The sequence below is a fragment of the Gouania willdenowi genome, chromosome 15, assembly GCF_900634775.1.
Source record: "Gouania willdenowi chromosome 15, fGouWil2.1, whole genome shotgun sequence".
NCBI lineage: Eukaryota > Metazoa > Chordata > Actinopteri > Blenniiformes > Gobiesocidae > Gouania > Gouania willdenowi.
The window spans coordinates 7,726,186-7,744,129 of NC_041058.1; the positions used below are offsets into that span (position 1 = coordinate 7,726,186).

General features: G+C 34.3%; 1 protein-coding gene across 1 annotated transcript in view; it reads left to right on the forward strand.

The window, feature by feature from the left end:
* abcg5 (ATP-binding cassette, sub-family G (WHITE), member 5) overlaps positions 1-17,944 on the forward strand; it is a 30,216-nt gene that overhangs the window by 1,373 nt on the left and 10,899 nt on the right. The window contains exons 3-13 of the mRNA XM_028468096.1: positions 162-298; positions 2,941-3,039; positions 3,178-3,310; positions 5,512-5,651; positions 6,497-6,626; positions 6,709-6,922; positions 7,800-8,005; positions 9,572-9,710; positions 9,815-9,888; positions 10,592-10,703; positions 10,820-10,932. Coding sequence (XP_028323897.1) covers positions 162-298; positions 2,941-3,039; positions 3,178-3,310; positions 5,512-5,651; positions 6,497-6,626; positions 6,709-6,922; positions 7,800-8,005; positions 9,572-9,710; positions 9,815-9,888; positions 10,592-10,703; positions 10,820-10,932 — 1,497 coding nt within the window. The remainder of the gene's footprint in view (positions 1-161; positions 299-2,940; positions 3,040-3,177; positions 3,311-5,511; positions 5,652-6,496; positions 6,627-6,708; positions 6,923-7,799; positions 8,006-9,571; positions 9,711-9,814; positions 9,889-10,591; positions 10,704-10,819; positions 10,933-17,944) is intronic.

Genomic DNA, 17,944 nt, shown 5'->3' on the forward strand with positions numbered 1-17,944 from the left:
ATTTTCCCATTTCCCAAAATTACATTGTGTCATATTTGACTTTCTATATTTATATTATCTATACCCTCTATAGAGAAGCAATGAAAAGCATTACTGCAGCAGACAGAAAGATCAGCCAATAATTGTCAAGTTGTTACATTTGTGCATTTATTTTCATCAAGGCTCAGGAAAGACGACCCTGTTGGACGCCATTTCTGGGAGGATTGGAAACTCTGGTACACTGCTGGGTGAGGTCTTCATTAATGGCAGGAAACTGAAGAGGGCGGAATACCAGGACTGCTTCTCCTATGTGCTGCAGGTAATATTCAAACTTCATTAATGACTAGTTCTATGAATTGATTTGATTTTTTTTTTTTTTTTAGACAAATAGATTTCCCTTTTTAAAACTAGAAACTTTACCAAATTGTTTATTTTGCATTACACCAATACACAACCATACATATTTTCTTTATAATCATATATTATAATATATAAATATAAATTATTATTATTATTATTATTATTATTATTATTATTATTATTATTATTATTATTATTATTATTATTATTATTATTTATTTATTTATTTATTTATTTATTTATTTATTTTCAATTATTATTTATGTATTTATTTTTATCAATTTGGTTCAATAAAAAGTAACAAAAGTGGCAAAAAGTACAAAACTCACAACACAAAAATGATTTGGAGAATCCAGAAAGGATAAAGTTAAAGTTGAGGGAATCTGTAAAGCACCACAAACTAAATCAAAAGCAAATACTGCTCAAAGTGTTTTTGGTTAATTCACCTTTAATTAGGTAAATTCTGTGCATTACATGTTTTTTTAATTGTATTATTGTATCATATTTTCCTTTATTATATTTTTTACTGTTGTATAAAGTGCTTCTCTGACCTTCTGTCTGCTGTGAACAAGGAAAAAAAAATCCCTGTCGTAGATAAAGAATTATCTAATCTCGCCTTGCCTAAATATAATGTATGTTCTGCACCAAGCATGTATGACAAGATCTATTACCACTGAAGGATTTATTTTTAAATGACCAGAGAACCAACGTATAAAAACAGGAATGCCTTCAGATTAAACGTTTTTTTAAATCAACTTTGCAGCAACTGTCTTTCAACTGAAAGACTTTTACATGTAAGCTTTACTTGTAGAAATGTGTGCAATAAAAAGCACTTCAAACACAATTTGGAGTTTAATACTGTGACGTCGTGATTACCCAGGGTAGTGTAAGATTTACGTAATTGTATCACGTTAACGTTAAACATCCCAAACTTCCCTCTACAAATTCCACTAACAGCTGAATTTAATTATTTAGTAAAAACTCCTGAAAGGCCGCCCCGGCCTCTGAATGAAATTAACTTTAAACCCTTGATAGCCTGCTCACACACTTAATCTCTCAATGAGAGCTGATCATGTGTGTCCAAAGCCAGAATTAAAAACATAGGTTTAAAACTGGCCATGGTTCTTCTTCCTCTGATAGTTCTCTCCTCTATAAAAGCCTTCTCTTGTCATTAACTTCTCCTGCTTAAGCTGCAGATCAGGTGGTGATATGAGCTCCTGATATTAAAGTCATCCAGATGAGAGAAGAAGGAGAAGTGGGACTGAAGGGGCTCCATGTGTTAATTAAAGCAGACAGCGGGTTCACTTGGTTCAAATAACGTGTGCTCGCGTGAGCGTGTCTGGGGAGAAAGGAAAAAAAAAGCCGTATCACCAGATCCCAAGAGGAGCTGAAGCCAATCTCAACCTTTTCAACCCGGGACCCCCAAAATAAAGGAGCCAGAGACTGGAGACCCCCACTGTAAGGGGGAATAAAAGGGAGAGCTTTTTGGGGCCCATTCATAAAGTCAGCAAAATGATGGTCCATTGTTCTATCAATCTGTGATAACCACATTTATTTATTTATGTTGCTTAATAATATCCACTCTTATTCAGGAAGTTTATTATTATTTGCTCCAGAGTATATAGCCATCTTAAAGATGCAAATCCTTGTTTTAATAAGAAATAAAATTGGTTAAAAGTGACCAAATGTGATGGAAAAGGTGGTGAAATAGGATTTTAAAAACCACAAAAATTGGTTAAAAGTCCCAAATCAGAGTGGCCAAAAACGGACAGAAAAAGTGTTAAAAAGGGTTGAAAATATCAATATTAGTTCGTTTAAACTGGCAAATAATGGGCATGATAAATTGTGAATGTGGTTAAATTGGCAAATATAAGCATGAAATATGGTGAAAAAAGGTTAAAAATGGCAATAATGGGTCAACATTTGCAGCATTAGGTGGGAAAAGTGGTGGAAAGGGTTTAAAATAAGTGCTGAAAATGTCTTGAAAGTGGAAAAGATGTGCAGAAAACGCACTAAAATTTAATAGAGAAGTGGAGTACTGTAGCAAAAATGCATTAAAAAGTGCTAAAATATAACAAGAAAAAGCGATGAAAATAGGTTAAAATATGGTTATAGGTTTGTTGTAGTTGCAGAAAAGGTGTAGAAATAAGCAAAAATTGGCTAAAATTGTAAAAAAAAAAAAAAAAATTTCTTAGTTTCTTAAAGGCATCTGTCAACCCCCTCAACCATGTCTCGTGACCCCACATGGTGTCCAGATCACAAGGTTGAGAACCCCTGCACTATTAGACTCTCGGAGAACATGCAAACGATATCTAATCTCAGGAAGGATAGGGCTTGGTTGGATGTGAAAAGACACAAGAGGTGTAACTAACCAAATTGGTTTCTTCTTTTCTTTATTCTAATGCTTTTAAAAGAAATTCTATCATTACCACTAATCCTAAATAAGCATTTTTGTACAAACAATATAGGATTATTTCAGCATCACATTACTGAATTTAACAAATATTCCAAATTGTAAAAACAAGATTAAATTATGCAGGAAAAAGTCTGATGATAAATATTCTATTTTGGTTTTTTTGCATTCTAATATTTTCCCTCTAGAGCGATACGTTACTGAGTTATCTGACGGTGGAGGAGACTCTGACCTACACAGCCCAACTGGCCCTGAGACAACACTCAGCAGAAGCCATCAAGAAAAAGGTGACTTTTCAATTTTTAACCACAGATTTCAGCAGGTTCTCATAATATTCTGGGCCTCTGGAGCAGAATATGCACACACACACACACACACACGTTAATTATACACTGACTCCTGACCCAGTCTGGCTTCATTTCTAGGTGTCGGCAGTGATGGCTGAGCTCAGTCTGACTCACGTGGCTCACAGCGTCATAGGAGGTCGTGTTTTCCCAGGGATCTCTGGGGGAGAGAGGAGGAGGGTGTCCATTGCTGGACAGTTACTTCAGAACCCACGTAGGGAATATTTAGTCTTAGAGTTTCAAAGTTTTAAACTGCGACTGAATTATTTATCAAATACCGGTAATGAACCGAAAAATTTAAATAAGCTACATTATCAGCCAGGACAGGAACATTATAGCTTTGCAAGTTAGGTTTTTTTTCCAAAACAAGTAAAAACATGCTGAAATACTAATAAAACTAACTGGTGAGAAGAAATCAGGCAAAAAGTAAAGAGCACATATTGCCTTCATCTAAAGTCAGTGGAGAAAATGATTGATCTTCCCAAATCAGAGAAAGACATAGCATAGGCCTCATGGATCAATACATTTAAGATCATTTACTCAAAAAAAAGATGAAAGAGGTTTCAATTGATTCTGGAAAGTTAGTTTTCATCAGAATCAGAATCAGAATCAGAATCAGAATCAGAATCAGAATCAGAATCAGAATCAGAATCAGAATCAGAAAGCTTTATTGTCTTGGTTTCCAATAGTACACCTAAAAGGACATTAAGCACAATCACAGCCACGTTCACACATACAATCCTACAGAAGAGGATTAGGGCCAATTTTGATGATGAGAATAATTTTGGGCAAATCAAGAATAAAGTTGACATGTCAAGAATTAAATAAAAATAGAGATTAAAGTGGACATTTTGAAAATAAACTCAAAATACAATATTTTGATTTTTTATTTAGTATGTACATCACAATTACATTGGTAACCCAGATGTATTGTTTCAGTGTTAGCACATGTCCACCTTTGACTTTTATCACGATGTTGTATTTTGAGTTTAACTTTTGAAATTTGAACTTCAATCTTGACGTTATATTTCAACTTCATTCTCAAAATATTTACTTTAATCTCAACATTTCGAGTTTATTCTTGTTTTAATTTTTAGTTTCTCCATCAAAATTTCCCCTAATCTGCTTCCGCAGAATCCCCGTCTACAATTACATATGATTAATGTAAAAAAAAAAACTGTCCTACACTTATTATACAAGCTCGAAGTTAGGAGCATGCACAATTTTCTTGTTCTATTATTGTATTTTGGCAATTGAAAATTGTCCTAAAACTCCTCCTTGGCTATTAATGCAACACTAATGACACAAATGTCATCTCATAGAGGCAAGGTCGCATCAGATATCAAAAACCTAAATTTTCCATATCTCTATGAATATTTATCATACAAGTTCAATGCATACATTTCAAATGAATTATTTTATTCTATTTGACTAAAGCTTTACGACTTACCAGTAAAAATATCGGTAGGGGTCAAAGTTCATGATGTCACAAAAAAAACATTAAAAAAAAAACAGTTTTTTCCCGATAACTTGGCCACATATTGAGATACAGTGTTGAGAATGGTACCATTGAACAACATTTCCTTTCAATGTGTGACCTTGATCTTCACTCAAGGTCATATTTAAGTTCAAGGTCAGTCTTCCATTTTTCGTGCATTATATAACTTGTCAACAAATCCAGATACAGGTTGTCATTTTTGCAAATTTTCAGTTGCCAAATACACAGTCGCCTTGCGAATACAGGTCCTGCCTAGTTATTTCTTATTTTATTCACACACATAATGTGTCATTTATCCAATAAATTAAGCTGACAGGGGCATGACATTGAGATTCTGGAAAACTGGGGAATAAAGTTTTCATCATTGTTCAAAAATAGCTGCAAAAAGTCCTGAGTAGAAAACTAAGACGTGAGGAATAAGGAAGAGCCAGAGGACGCAGAAAGATGGAGAACAGTAATACAGGGACTGGGTTATCACACCCAGAGCGGAATGAGCTGAGACCCAGTGCAGTGTGTGTGCTCATCATCCCAGGTGCACTTTATCAGGCCTGCAGTCCTCCAGGGACCATGGAGGTCTCAGTCCTCATTCAGGATTAAAGTGGCCTTGAACACACACACATACACACACACAGCCATGCACGGTGTAATGAGAAGTTTCCATTCGTTGCCTCTCCAATCAACCAGGAAATGAATTAATCTCACAATTAAAGCATCTGCTAATTCTACTCCACGTTCATTATGCAAAGAGCCAATCTTTTAATTGTTCTAATTAGAGCAATTATCTAAAATAGAGAAAACTCCAGTTAAGTTGGTCCCACTGAGGGTCCTGCTTTTGCCAAAAAGAACATTTAGAAGTTTGTAGCTCGTGGGAAAAGTTTTGTCTTCCTCACTGGGTTTCACTGTGGGACTTTTTGAAGGAGTGATCCTATTGGACGAGCCCACCACCGGCCTGGACAGCATGACGGCCAATCAGATCGTAGTGTTATTGGCCGAGCTGGCCATGAGGAACCGCATTGTTATTGTGACCATCCACCAGCCACGCTCTGAGCTCTTCAATGTGAGTTTCTAACGCACCGTTATGACACTGATTGAGTATGTTGGCTTTCTCTGATCTCAGATGACGATTGGAAGTTGTTTTCCTGGACGTGCAAATGTTTTTTTCAAATATTTTAAGTGTAATGTATGTTTTTTATTCAGCTGCAATATAAATTCAAACTTTTTGTTGCCTGCATACGCATTATGCAACGTTAAGTTGTGGTTCAGAGGTTGATTTTGGCCTCTTTGTCTCAAGTTTCCTGGAAGATCTGGACTGGATTAGTGTTAATTTTGACAGCAAATTTTAATGTAGCTTTAGAATTTAAAATTCAACTTAGTTTTAGTCCAAATATAGTGATCAGGATTATTTCAGTTATAGTTTTGCTTTTGTAAACTAAATGATATTAAGATTTTAGACTAAATCAACTGTAGATATGGTCGACTAAAATATAAAGCATAAGAGTTTATGCCTTTTTCTTTAAAGATTCAAGTACCATTTATATATGTGATATAGGACAGTATTAATATTTATAAATACACAGACAGTTACATGTCATCATTGCACAAGACCTATATATAATAGGTTCTTATTAATTTAGTTTTTATTAGTTAAAAATATCCATGTATTTTATATATGTATTTTACATGTATTTTTCTTGCTATTGTCACTTTTAAAAAAAAGGTGTCATACATTCTTAGTCAACAAAATGAAGACCAGACTGGATTTAACAAAGTTCTGAAAGCTAGAATCAATATGATAAATCATTGGACTTGGATTAAACTTCATGTTTAATACTATTGGCAGTATAACCAAAGCCATTATCAAAGATCGCCCCAATATATCAAACACAACTATGTGTTCTGTAGGTTTTCAGCAGAATTGCTATAATGAGTCGTGGAGAGCTGGTGTTTTGTGGCCAACCTGGAGAGATGGTGGACTTCTTCAGCCAATGTGGATACGAGTGTCCAGAATACTGCAACCCCTTCGATATCTACGGTACGCAGTTTTTGTGATCATTCACATCATTGTTTTTACTCAAGACAAACAATAATCTTGGGACATTGTCTGCATTCAACAGTGGACTTCACTTCTGTGGACACACGCAACAGCGACAGGGAGGCGGTCACGTTTAACCGTATGCACGAGATCACGTCGTCCTATCAGAGGTCCGACATCAATCAGAGCATGCTGGGAAAGATAGAGCAAAGTCTGCAGCAGTCGGACAAGCCAGCGATCCCGTTTAAGAGCAAAGAGTCTCCCAGTGGTGCTGCAAAGCTTGGAGTTTTAATCAGGTCAGAGCTTAATAAGTCATCATTCACATGAACAGACTTCCTCATTAAACAACTTACATGGATAGCAAACATTGTGTGATTTAAGTGATAGAAATGTAATCAAGAGAAATCATGAATTATTGTAGAAGTTACCAGTAATTCAGTTGTTGAAAACTCAAGTTCACCATTTTAGTGGAACTCTACAATATTTTGAGAGGCGAATGCAGTCATTTTTAATTGCAAATGAACTCTAACCGTTTTCATAAATCTTAAAATTTCTCACAAACATTTCTACAAATTCCTCTTAACAACACAAAAATTGGTTACGAAATCAAGAAGTTGTAAAGTAAAGATCCTATAGGGACTGTTGTTGAAAACTAGGGCACAATGGTGCGAAAACTGCTTTTTTCCCCAACCTAAAATCTGCGGCCCACTTGAGATCAAACTGGTCCATATTTGGCCCCTGAACCAAAATGAGTTTGACACCCGTTCCGTAAGATTAGAGTTTTTCAACCTTTGGTTCCTGACCCCATGTGGGTTCGCCTGAAGTGTCCAATAATTTATATAAAGAATTACTGATTACATGTTTTAATTTTTATTCTGGCGTGGTATCTGTGTCTCAGATATGGAAAGGATGTACATTTTGGGACGCATCATAAGTAGTGTTCCTTTGAATTAGGGGGTGTTTCTACCTTTTTAACACTAGACACCCTCATCAAAGGTGGCCAGCTACAGGGTGATCAAGCCTGCACCTTAAATATCATATTTGATTAATGTAATTGTATTGTCTTTTAGGCTATTCTAAAACTTTTTATTTTCATCTTTTTGGGTATTTTCAGTTTTTTGGTATCTTTTCCAAAATGTCTCAATAAATGTAGTCCTTCATATTCTCTGTTAGACGAACAGTGAGAAACCTGTCCAGAGACCGGATGGGGGTTCTGATGCGTCTGTCGCAGAACCTGATCTATGGTCTGTTTGTGGCCTTCTTCGTCATCCACCTGGATAACAACGTCAACAAAGGGGCGGTGCAGGACCGCATCGGCATCATCTATCAGAGCATCGGAGCATCCCCCTACACTGGCATGCTGAATGCTGTAGCTCTCTGTAAGTCAGGGCCACTGTATCACACAATAACATATGTTCACTTTATGGGCTTCGTATTTCCACATGCAATGATTTAGTGGAAATAGTGAAACTGGAATTTTTTCAGTGAACATTACTCTGGCAATCTCTATTATTTGTCTAAATTAAGAGTTTCATTTCATATTATTTAAGATCAGAGATGGACAACTTTTAGCACAGTGGGGGTCAAAAAATATTAATTGTCTGATCCGAGGACCACGTTATCAACATTCATGTCAGCATTTAGAATAACGACCAATCTGAGCATTAAAACCGGAAAGAAACAATTTGGGGTGTTTTCGGAGTCATTTTGCATTTTTATGTTGTATGTTTTCATGTTTTGTTGGGTTTTTGTTGTGATTTTTTTGTACTTTGTAGTTGTTTTTGTCTTTGGGGTATTTTTTGTGTGTTTTTGTTGTCCTTTTGTGTATTTTTGTGTGTTTTTTAACTCATTTTGTGCAATTACTTTGGGGGCCCCACAAAATAAGATCACGTCTGGCCCCTGGGCCTCCAGTTGTCCATGTCTGATTTAGGTTATTACTGTATTAGTTCCTTTCAGCCAAAATGTATTTAGTCAGGCCCCTCATAGGTGAGAGAACAAGTTATATATTATCTATTGTATAATATATAAGGACAGAAATAAACTATAGTAGAAATCAAACCAGGAAACCAACCTTTCCTCCATATCAGGTGAGAGAACCTTAGTAAACCTTTACCTACAGACCTACTTTTAGTGGGGGTCTATCAAAGGTCTTGATTAACTTTTATTGGAGCTGAACTTCACATAACCTTAAAGGCAAATCAACTGTTGGACAGGTCTGTCACAAAACAGGCCATAAGGTTAATAATTAAATTAATTACTGTACAAATGCAATTGGAGCCCTTGGATAAGGGTTTTTCAACCTTCGGGTCGTGACCCCATGTGAGATTGCCTGAAATGTCTAGTAATTTATACAAAAATAACAGATTAAAGTGTATTTTTAGATTTGAAAATATGTATTTTTCAAACAACTGTATTCTATACTTTCACTCTATCAGCTATAAATGTAGTTTAAATAAAATGCAGCATGAAAATATTTGAGCTGACCCACCTTGTCACTTTGTGCCACCAGAAATTTGGTGATATAAAAATGGAGTAAAATGAAAAAGAAAAAAAAAAAAAACCGAAAAAGGTTGGGAATCACTGACTTAGATCATTGTCAAACTAATTTTTTAAAAATAATAATCTAGGGAATCTTCTCTTCTTTGAGATTCTTGGACATGCTTTTTTATCATTTAACCTTTACAAAAATATACAGTAAATGTTGGTAACTATATGCTTTTATTGGCTGGATTAGAGTCGAATACTTCACAATCATTTCATGTCAGTATTTACAGCTTCTGCTAAAAGCCTGTCGCGGAATTTTTTTTTTCATTTCGTGAAATGTTTGTATTTTTCGGATCTGAGCAGGTGGAAATGATAAGATAAGATGTTAAAGTTCACTTTAAAAGTATTGAACAAAGAATGGTAGAAGAGCACTAACTCACTGTTGTAAATTCTTCCATCAGTCCCTGCGCTGCGAGCCATCAGTGACCAGGAGAGCCAGGATGGCCTGTACAGTAAATGGCAGATGTTTCTGGCCTACATCTTCCACATCCTGCCTTTCAGCATCCTCAGTGTCTTCATCTTCACATCATTTCTCTACTGGTTAGCTGCTTAGCATGAGAAACAAACTTCAAAATAAAAGCCTTGAGTCTTCTGTTGTGTACTTTGATCACCTTCAACTTGTTTTGGTTCTTCTCTCATATCAGGACGGTGGGAATGCATCCAGAAACTCTGCGTTTCCTCTGTTATACTGCTGTCGTTCTTGTGCCACATATAATAGGTGAGTGGATGTATAGGTCAGGGGTGTCGAACTAATTTCTGGTCAGGGGTCAAACACAGCTGCAGTTTGAACTCAAGTGGGCTGCAGATTAATTAGAACTAATGTGCCCTATTGATATATACAGTTTGAACGACACTGGCAATATCCAGGCAACAAGTGATGGATATCAGTCCCTGCAAGGTCAACACTTCAAAGATCCTTGATTTTGTGACCAGTGTTTTGTAATTTAGAAGAGTTTTGTGGGAAAATGCTTGGAATTCAGAAAAAAATTGTTATATTCACAATTTTTGATTAAATAACACTGCAGTTGTTTGATAAAGGCACAAAAGCTCCTGCAAATACTGTGTCATTTCATTAAATTTGTGTATTTGAAGGGACAGAGATTGCTACAACTTAAATATTTGGTAATTTATGCAGTTTTTCATGTTTTCTCTGTCATTTTTACTTTTTCCCATGGGCCGAATTGGATGATTTAAAGGGCCGGATTTGGCTCCCGAGCCTCGAGTTTGACACATGTGGTGTAGGTTTTTTGATAATGAATAATGCGATGTTCCTATATATTGACACGCTTCAATCCATACAGCCAACACCATTTTCTATATTCAAGATTATTTATCTGTGTCTGAAAGTTATAAAAACCATGTTTGTTCTGGTTAAAAAAAGGCATCTGTTACAGTTTCTACTTTTTTCTACTTGTTCTCAGGTGAGCTGCTGACTGTAGTGTTACTGGGCGTGGTCCAAGACCCTAACATGGTCAACACGGGCGTGGCTCTGCTAAACATCGCAGGCATCTTAGTGGGATCAGGTTTTTTAAGGTTCAACTATTTATAATGTTTTACCATTTTTATACCACTTTATTTTTTTTTATTTAACTAAGCTAAATGCATGATTCCCTGAAAATAATTATGAATTTATCCTCACATTACAACAGAAGTACCGCACAGATGCCAACCATTTTCCAGTGGCTCAGCTACCTGACCTTCCAGAAGTACAGCTGTGAGCTGCTCATTGTCACAGAGTTTCATGGTCTTGAATTGACGTGCAGTAAGTGGTTTTATTTATCTATTAACCATCCACTGCATTTAATCTAAAAAATATGTAGTAATGATAATCTGACTCCTAAGATCACAATTTGATATATTGTGCATATCATGTTTGCACTAGTTTTAAGAGTCTTGTGATAGCCTTATTTAAAAAAAATAAAATGAAAAAAAATTAATAAAAAAAAACTTTTTAAACTTTTAAGCCTTACTATAGTCATACTTCTAATTTGGGGTGTTTGTCACTCTCATTTTCCACTTTTTTCCCATTTTTCATGCAAAGGTTTTAAGGGTCTTGTGATAGCCTTATCTAAAAAAAAAAAAATTCAATTTTTATGCCATACTATAGCCTTACCTCTGATGTGGGGTGTTTGTCGCTTTTTTCTCATTTTTCATTCCCTAATGTACTTTAACCCCAATTTAAGCGTGTACATCATATTTGCACTAGTTTTAAGGGTCTTGTGATAGCCTTACCTCAAAAAAAAAAAAAAAAAAAAAAAAAATGATGCCTTACTATAGACTTACCTCCGATTTGCGCTGTTTGTCACTTTTTTCCTCATTTTCCAATTCTTCTCATTTTTCATGCCTTACTGCATTTTAAACCCAGTTTAAGTGTGCACATCATATTTGCACTAGTTTTAAGGGTTTTGTGATAGCCTTATCTCAAAAAAAAAGAAAAAAAAAATTCAATTTTTATGCCATACTAGCCTTAACTCTGATGTTTGTAACTTTTTTTCTCATTTTCCACTTTTTCTCATTTTTCATGCTTTACTGCATTTTAAACCCAGTTTAAGTTTGCACATCATATTTGAAGTAGTTTTAAGGGTCTTGTGATAGCCTTATCTAAAAAAAAAAAAAATTCAATTTTTATGCCTTACTATAGCCTTACCTCTGATGTGGGGTGTTTGTCGCTTTTTTCTCTTTTTTCATGCCTTACTGTACGTTAACCCCAATTTAAGCGTGTACATCATATTTGCACTAGTTTTAAGGGTCTTGTGAAAGCCTTATCTAAAAAAAAAAAAAAATTCAATTTTTACGCCTTACTATAGCCTTACCTCTGATGTGGGGTGTTTGTCGCTTTTTTCTCATTTTTCATGCCTTACTGTACGTTAACCCCAATTTAAGCGTGTACATCATATTTGCACTAGTTTTAAGGGTCTTGTGATAGCCTTATCTAAAAAAAAAAAAAAATTCAATTTTTATGCCTTACTATAGCCTTACCTCTGATGTGGGGTGTTTGTCGCTTTTTTCTCATTTTTCATGCCTTAATGTACTTTAACCCCAATTTAAGCGTGTACATTATATTTGCACTAGTTTTAAGGGTCTTGTGATAGCCTTTTCTCAAAAAAAAAAAAAAAAAAATTCAATTTTTATGCCATACTATAGCCTTACCTCTGATGTGGGGTGTTTGTCGCTTTTTTTCTCATTTTTCATGCCTTAATGTACTTAAACCCCAATTTAAGCGTGTACAGCATAATTGCACTAGTTTTAAGGGTCTTGTGATAGCCTTATCTAAAAAAAGAAAAAAAAAAAAAAAAAATTAATTTTTATGCCTTACTATAGCCTTACCTCTGATGTGGGGTGTTTGTCGCTTTTTTCTCTTTTTTCATGCCTTACTGTACGTTAACCCCAATTTAAGCGTGTACATCATATTTGCACTAGTTTTAAGGGTCTTGTGATAGCCTTATCTAAAAAAAAAAAAAATTCAATTTTTATGCCTTACTATAGCCTTACCTCTGATGTGGGGTGTTTGTCGCTTTTTTCTCATTTTTCATGCCTTAATGTACTTTAACCCCAATTTAAGCGTGTACATTATATTTGCACTAGTTTTAAGGGTCTTGTGATAGCCTTATCTAAAAAAAAAAAAAAAATTCAATTTTTATGCCATACTATAGCCTTACCTCTGATGTGGGGTGTTTGTCGCTTTTTTCTCATTTTTCATGCCTTAATGTACTTTAACCCCAATTTAAGCGTGTACATTATATTTGCACTAGTTTTAAGGGTCTTGTGATAGCCTTTTCTCAAAAAAAAAAAAAAAAAAAAATTCAATTTTTATGCCATACTATAGCCTTACCTCTGATGTGGGGTGTTTGTCGCTTTTTTTCTCTTTTTTCATGCCTTACTGTACGTTAACCCCAATTTAAGCGTGTACATCATATTTGCACTAGTTTTAAGGGTCTTGTGATAGCCTTATCTAAAAAAAAAAAAATTCAATTTTTATGCCTTACTATAGCCTTACCTCTGATGTGGGGTGTTTGTCGCTTTTTTCTCATTTTTCATGCCTTAATGTACTTTAACCCCAATTTAAGCGTGTACATTATATTTGCACTAGTTTTAAGGGTCTTGTGATAGCCTTTTCTCAAAAAAAAAAAAAAAAAATTCAATTTTTATGCCATACTATAGCCTTACCTCTGATGTGGGGTGTTTGTTGCTTTTTTCTCATTTTTCATGCCTTAATGTACTTTAACCCCAATTTAAGCATGTACATCATATTTGCACTAGTTTTAAGGGTCTTGTGATAGCCTTATCTAAAAAAAAAAAAAAATTCAATTTTTATGCCTTACTATAGCCTTACCTCTGATGTGGGGTGTTTGTCGCTTTTTTCTCATTTTTCATGCCTTAATGTACTTTAACCCCAATTTAAGCGTGTACATTATATTTGCACTAGTTTTAAGGGTCTTGTGATAGCCTTATCTAAAAAAAAAAAAAAATTCAATTTTTATGCCTTACTATAGCCTTACCTCTGATGTGGGGTGTTTGTCGCTTTTTTCTCATTTTTCATGCCTTAATGTACTTTAACCCCAATTTAAGCGTGTACATTATATTTGCACTAGTTTTAAGGGTCTTGTGATAGCCTTTTCTCAAAAAAAAAAAAAAAAAAATTCAATTTTTATGCCATACTATAGCCTTACCTCTGATGTGGGGTGTTTGTCGCTTTTTTTCTCATTTTTCATGCCTTAATGTACTTAAACCCCAATTTAAGCGTGTAGAGCATAATTGCACTAGTTTTAAGGGTCTTGTGATAGCCTTATCTAAAAAAAAAAATAAAAAAAAAAAAATAATAATTTTTATGCCTTACTATAGCCTTACTTCTGATGTGGGGTGTTTGTCGCTTTTTTCTCTTTTTTCATGCCTTACTGTACGTTAACCCCAATTTAAGCATGTACATCATATTTGCACTAGTTTTAAGGGTCTTGTGATAGCCTTATCTAAAAAAAAAAAAATTCAATTTTTATGCCTTACTATAGCCTTACCTCTGATGTGGGGTGTTTGTCGCTTTTTTCTCATTTTTCATGCCTTACTGTACGTTAACCCTAATTTAAGCGTGTACATCATATTTGCACTAGTTTTAAGGGTCTTGTGATAGCCTTATCTAAAAAAAAAAAAAAATTCAATTTTTATGCCTTACTATAGCCTTACCTCTGATGTGGGGTGTTTGTCGCTTTTTTCTCATTTTTCATGCCTTAATGTACTTTAACCCCAATTTAAGCGTGTACATTATATTTGCACTAGTTTTAAGGGTCTTGTGATAGCCTTTTCTCAAAAAAAAAAAAAAAAAAAATTCAATTTTATGCCATACTATAGCCTTACCTCTGATGTGGGGTGTTTGTCGCTTTTTTTTCTCATTTTTCATGCCTTAATGTACTTAAACCCCAATTTAAGCGTGTACAGCATAATTGCACTAGTTTTAAGGGTCTTGTGATAGCCTTATCTAAAAAAAAAAAAATTCAATTTTTATGCCATATTATATCCTTACCTCTGATGTGGGGTGTTTGTCGCTTTTTTCTCATTTTCATTCCCTAATGTACTTTAACCCCAATTTAAGCGTGTACATCATATTTGCACTAGTTTTAAGGGTCTTGTGATAGCCTTACCTCAAAAAAAAAAAAAAAATGATGCCTTACTATAGACTTACCTCCGATTTGCGCTGTTTGTCACTTTTTTCCTCATTTTCCAATTCTTCTCATTTTTCATGCCTTACTGCATTTTAAACCCAGTTTAAGTGTGCACATCATATTTGCACTAGTTTTAAGGGTCTTGTGATAGCCTTATCTCAAAAAAAAAGAAAAAAAAAATTCAATTTTTATGCCATACTAGCCTTAACTCTGATGTTTGTAACTTTTTTTCTCATTTTCCACTTTTTCTCATTTTTCATGCTTTACTGCATTTTAAACCCAGTTTAAGTTTGCACATCATATTTGCAGTAGTTTTAAGGGTCTTGTGATAGCCATATCTCAAAAAAAAAAAAAAAAGCCTTACGATAGCCTTACCTCCGACGTATGTCACTTTTTTCTCATTTTCCAGTTTTTCCTAATTTTTCATGATTTACTGCATTTTAACCCCAATTTAAGTATGCACATCATATTTGCACTAGTTTTAAGGGTCTTGTGATAGCCTTATCTAAAAAAAAAAAAATTCAATTTTCATGCCATACTAGCCTTAACTCTGATGTTTGTAACTTTTTTTCTCATTTTCCACTTTTTCTCATTTTTCATGCTTTACTGCATTTTAAACCCAGTTTAAGTTTGCACATCATATTTGCAGTAGTTTTAAGGGTCTTGTGATAGCCTTATCTAAAAAAAAAAAAAATTCAATTTTTATGCCTTACTATAGCCTTACCTCTGATGTGGGGTGTTTGTCGCTTTTTTCTCATTTTTCATTCCCTAATGTACTTTAACCCCAATTTAAGCGTGTACATCATAATTGCACTAGTTTTAAGGGTCTTGTGATAGCCTTATCTAAAAAAAAATAAATTCAATTTTTATGCCATACTATAGCCGTACCTCTGATGTGGGGTGTTTGTCGCTTTTTTCTCATTTTTCATTCCCTAATGTACTTTAACCCCAATTTAAGCGTGTACATCATATTTGCACTAGTTTTAAGGGTCTTGTGATAGCCTTACCTCAAAAAAAAAAAAAAAAAAAAAAAATGATGCCTTACTATAGACCTACCTCCGATTTGCGCTGTTTGTCACTTTTTTCCTCATTTTCCAATTCTTCTCATTTTTCATGCCTTACTGCATTTTAAACCCAGTTTAAGTGTGCACATCATATTTGCACTAGTTTTAAGGGTTTTGTGATAGCCTTATCTAAAAAAAATTCAATTTTTATGCCATACTAGCCTTAACTCTGATGTTTGTAACTTTTTTTCTCATTTTCCACTTTTTCTCATTTTTCATGCTTTACTGCATTTTAAACCCAGTTTAAGTTTGCACATCATATTTGCAGTAGTTTTAAGGGTCTTGTGATAGCCTTATCTAAAAAAAAAAAAAAATTCAATTTTTATGCCTTACCTCTGATGTGGGGTGTTTGTCGCTTTTTTCATGCCTTACTGTACGTTAACCCCAATTTAATCCATATTTGCACTAGTTTTAAGGGTCTTGTGATAGCCTTACCCCCAAAAAAAAAATAAAAAAAAAAAAATGATGCCTTACTATAGACTTACCTCCGATTTGCGCTGTTTGTCACTTTTTTCCTCATTTTCCAATTCTTCTCATTTTTCATGCCTTACTGCATTTTAAACCCAGTTTAAGTGTGCACATCATATTTGCACTAGTTTTAAGGGTCTTGTGATAGCCTTATCTCAAAAAAAAAAAAAAAAAAAATTCAATTTTTATGCCATACTATAGCCTTACCTCTGATGTGGGGTGTTTGTCGCTTTTTTTCTCATTTTTCATGCCTTAATGTACTTAAACCCCAATTTAAGCGTGTACAGCATAATTGCACTAGTTTTAAGGGTCTTGTGATAGCCTTATCTAAAAAAAGAAATAAAAAAAAAAAAAATTAATTTTTATGCCTTACTATAGCCTTACCTCTGATGTGGGGTGTTTGTCGCTTTTTTCTCTTTTTTCATGCCTTACTGTACGTTAACCCCAATTTAAGCGTGTACATCATATTTGCACTAGTTTTAAGGGTCTTGTGATAGCCTTATCTAAAAAAAAAAAAAAATTCAATTTTTATGCCTTACTATAGCCTTACCTCTGATGTGGGGTGTTTGTCGCTTTTTTCTCATTTTTCATGCCTTAATGTACTTTAACCCCAATTTAAGCGTGTACATTATATTTGCACTAGTTTTAAGGGTCTTGTGATAGCCTTATCTAAAAAAAAAAAAAATTCAATTTTTATGCCATACTATAGCCTTACCTCTGATGTGGGGTGTTTGTCGCTTTTTTCTCATTTTTCATGCCTTAATGTACTTTAACCCCAATTTAAGCGTGTACATTATATTTGCACTAGTTTTAAGGGTCTTGTGATAGCCTTTTCTCAAAAAAAAAAAAAAAAAAAATTCAATTTTTATGCCATACTATAGCCTTACCTCTGATGTGGGGTGTTTGTCGCTTTTTTTCTCTTTTTTCATGCCTTACTGTACGTTAACCCCAATTTAAGCGTGTAACATCATATTTGCACTAGTTTTAAGGGTCTTGTGATAGCCTTATCTAAAAAAAAAAAAAAATTCAATTTTTATGCCTTACTATAGCCTTACCTCTGATGTGGGGTGTTTGTCGCTTTTTTCTCATTTTTCATGCCTTAATGTACTTTAACCCCAATTTAAGCGTGTACATTATATTTGCACTAGTTTTAAGGGTCTTGTGATAGCCTTTTCTCAAAAAAAAAAAAAAAAAAATTCAATTTTTATGCCATACTATAGCCTTACCTCTGATGTGGGGTGTTTGTTGCTTTTTTCTCATTTTTCATGCCTTAATGTACTTTAACCCCAATTTAAGCATGTACATCATATTTGCACTAGTTTTAAGGGTCTTGTGATAGCCTTATCTAAAAAAAAAAAATAATTCAATTTTTATGCCTTACTATAGCCTTACCTCTGATGTGGGGTGTTTGTCGCTTTTTTCTCATTTTTCATGCCTTAATGTACTTTAAACCCCAATTTAAGCGTGTACATTATATTTGCACTAGTTTTAAGGGTCTTGTGATAGCCTTATCTAAAAAAAAAAAAAAATTCAATTTTTATGCCTTACTATAGCCTTACCTCTGATGTGGGGTGTTTGTCGCTTTTTT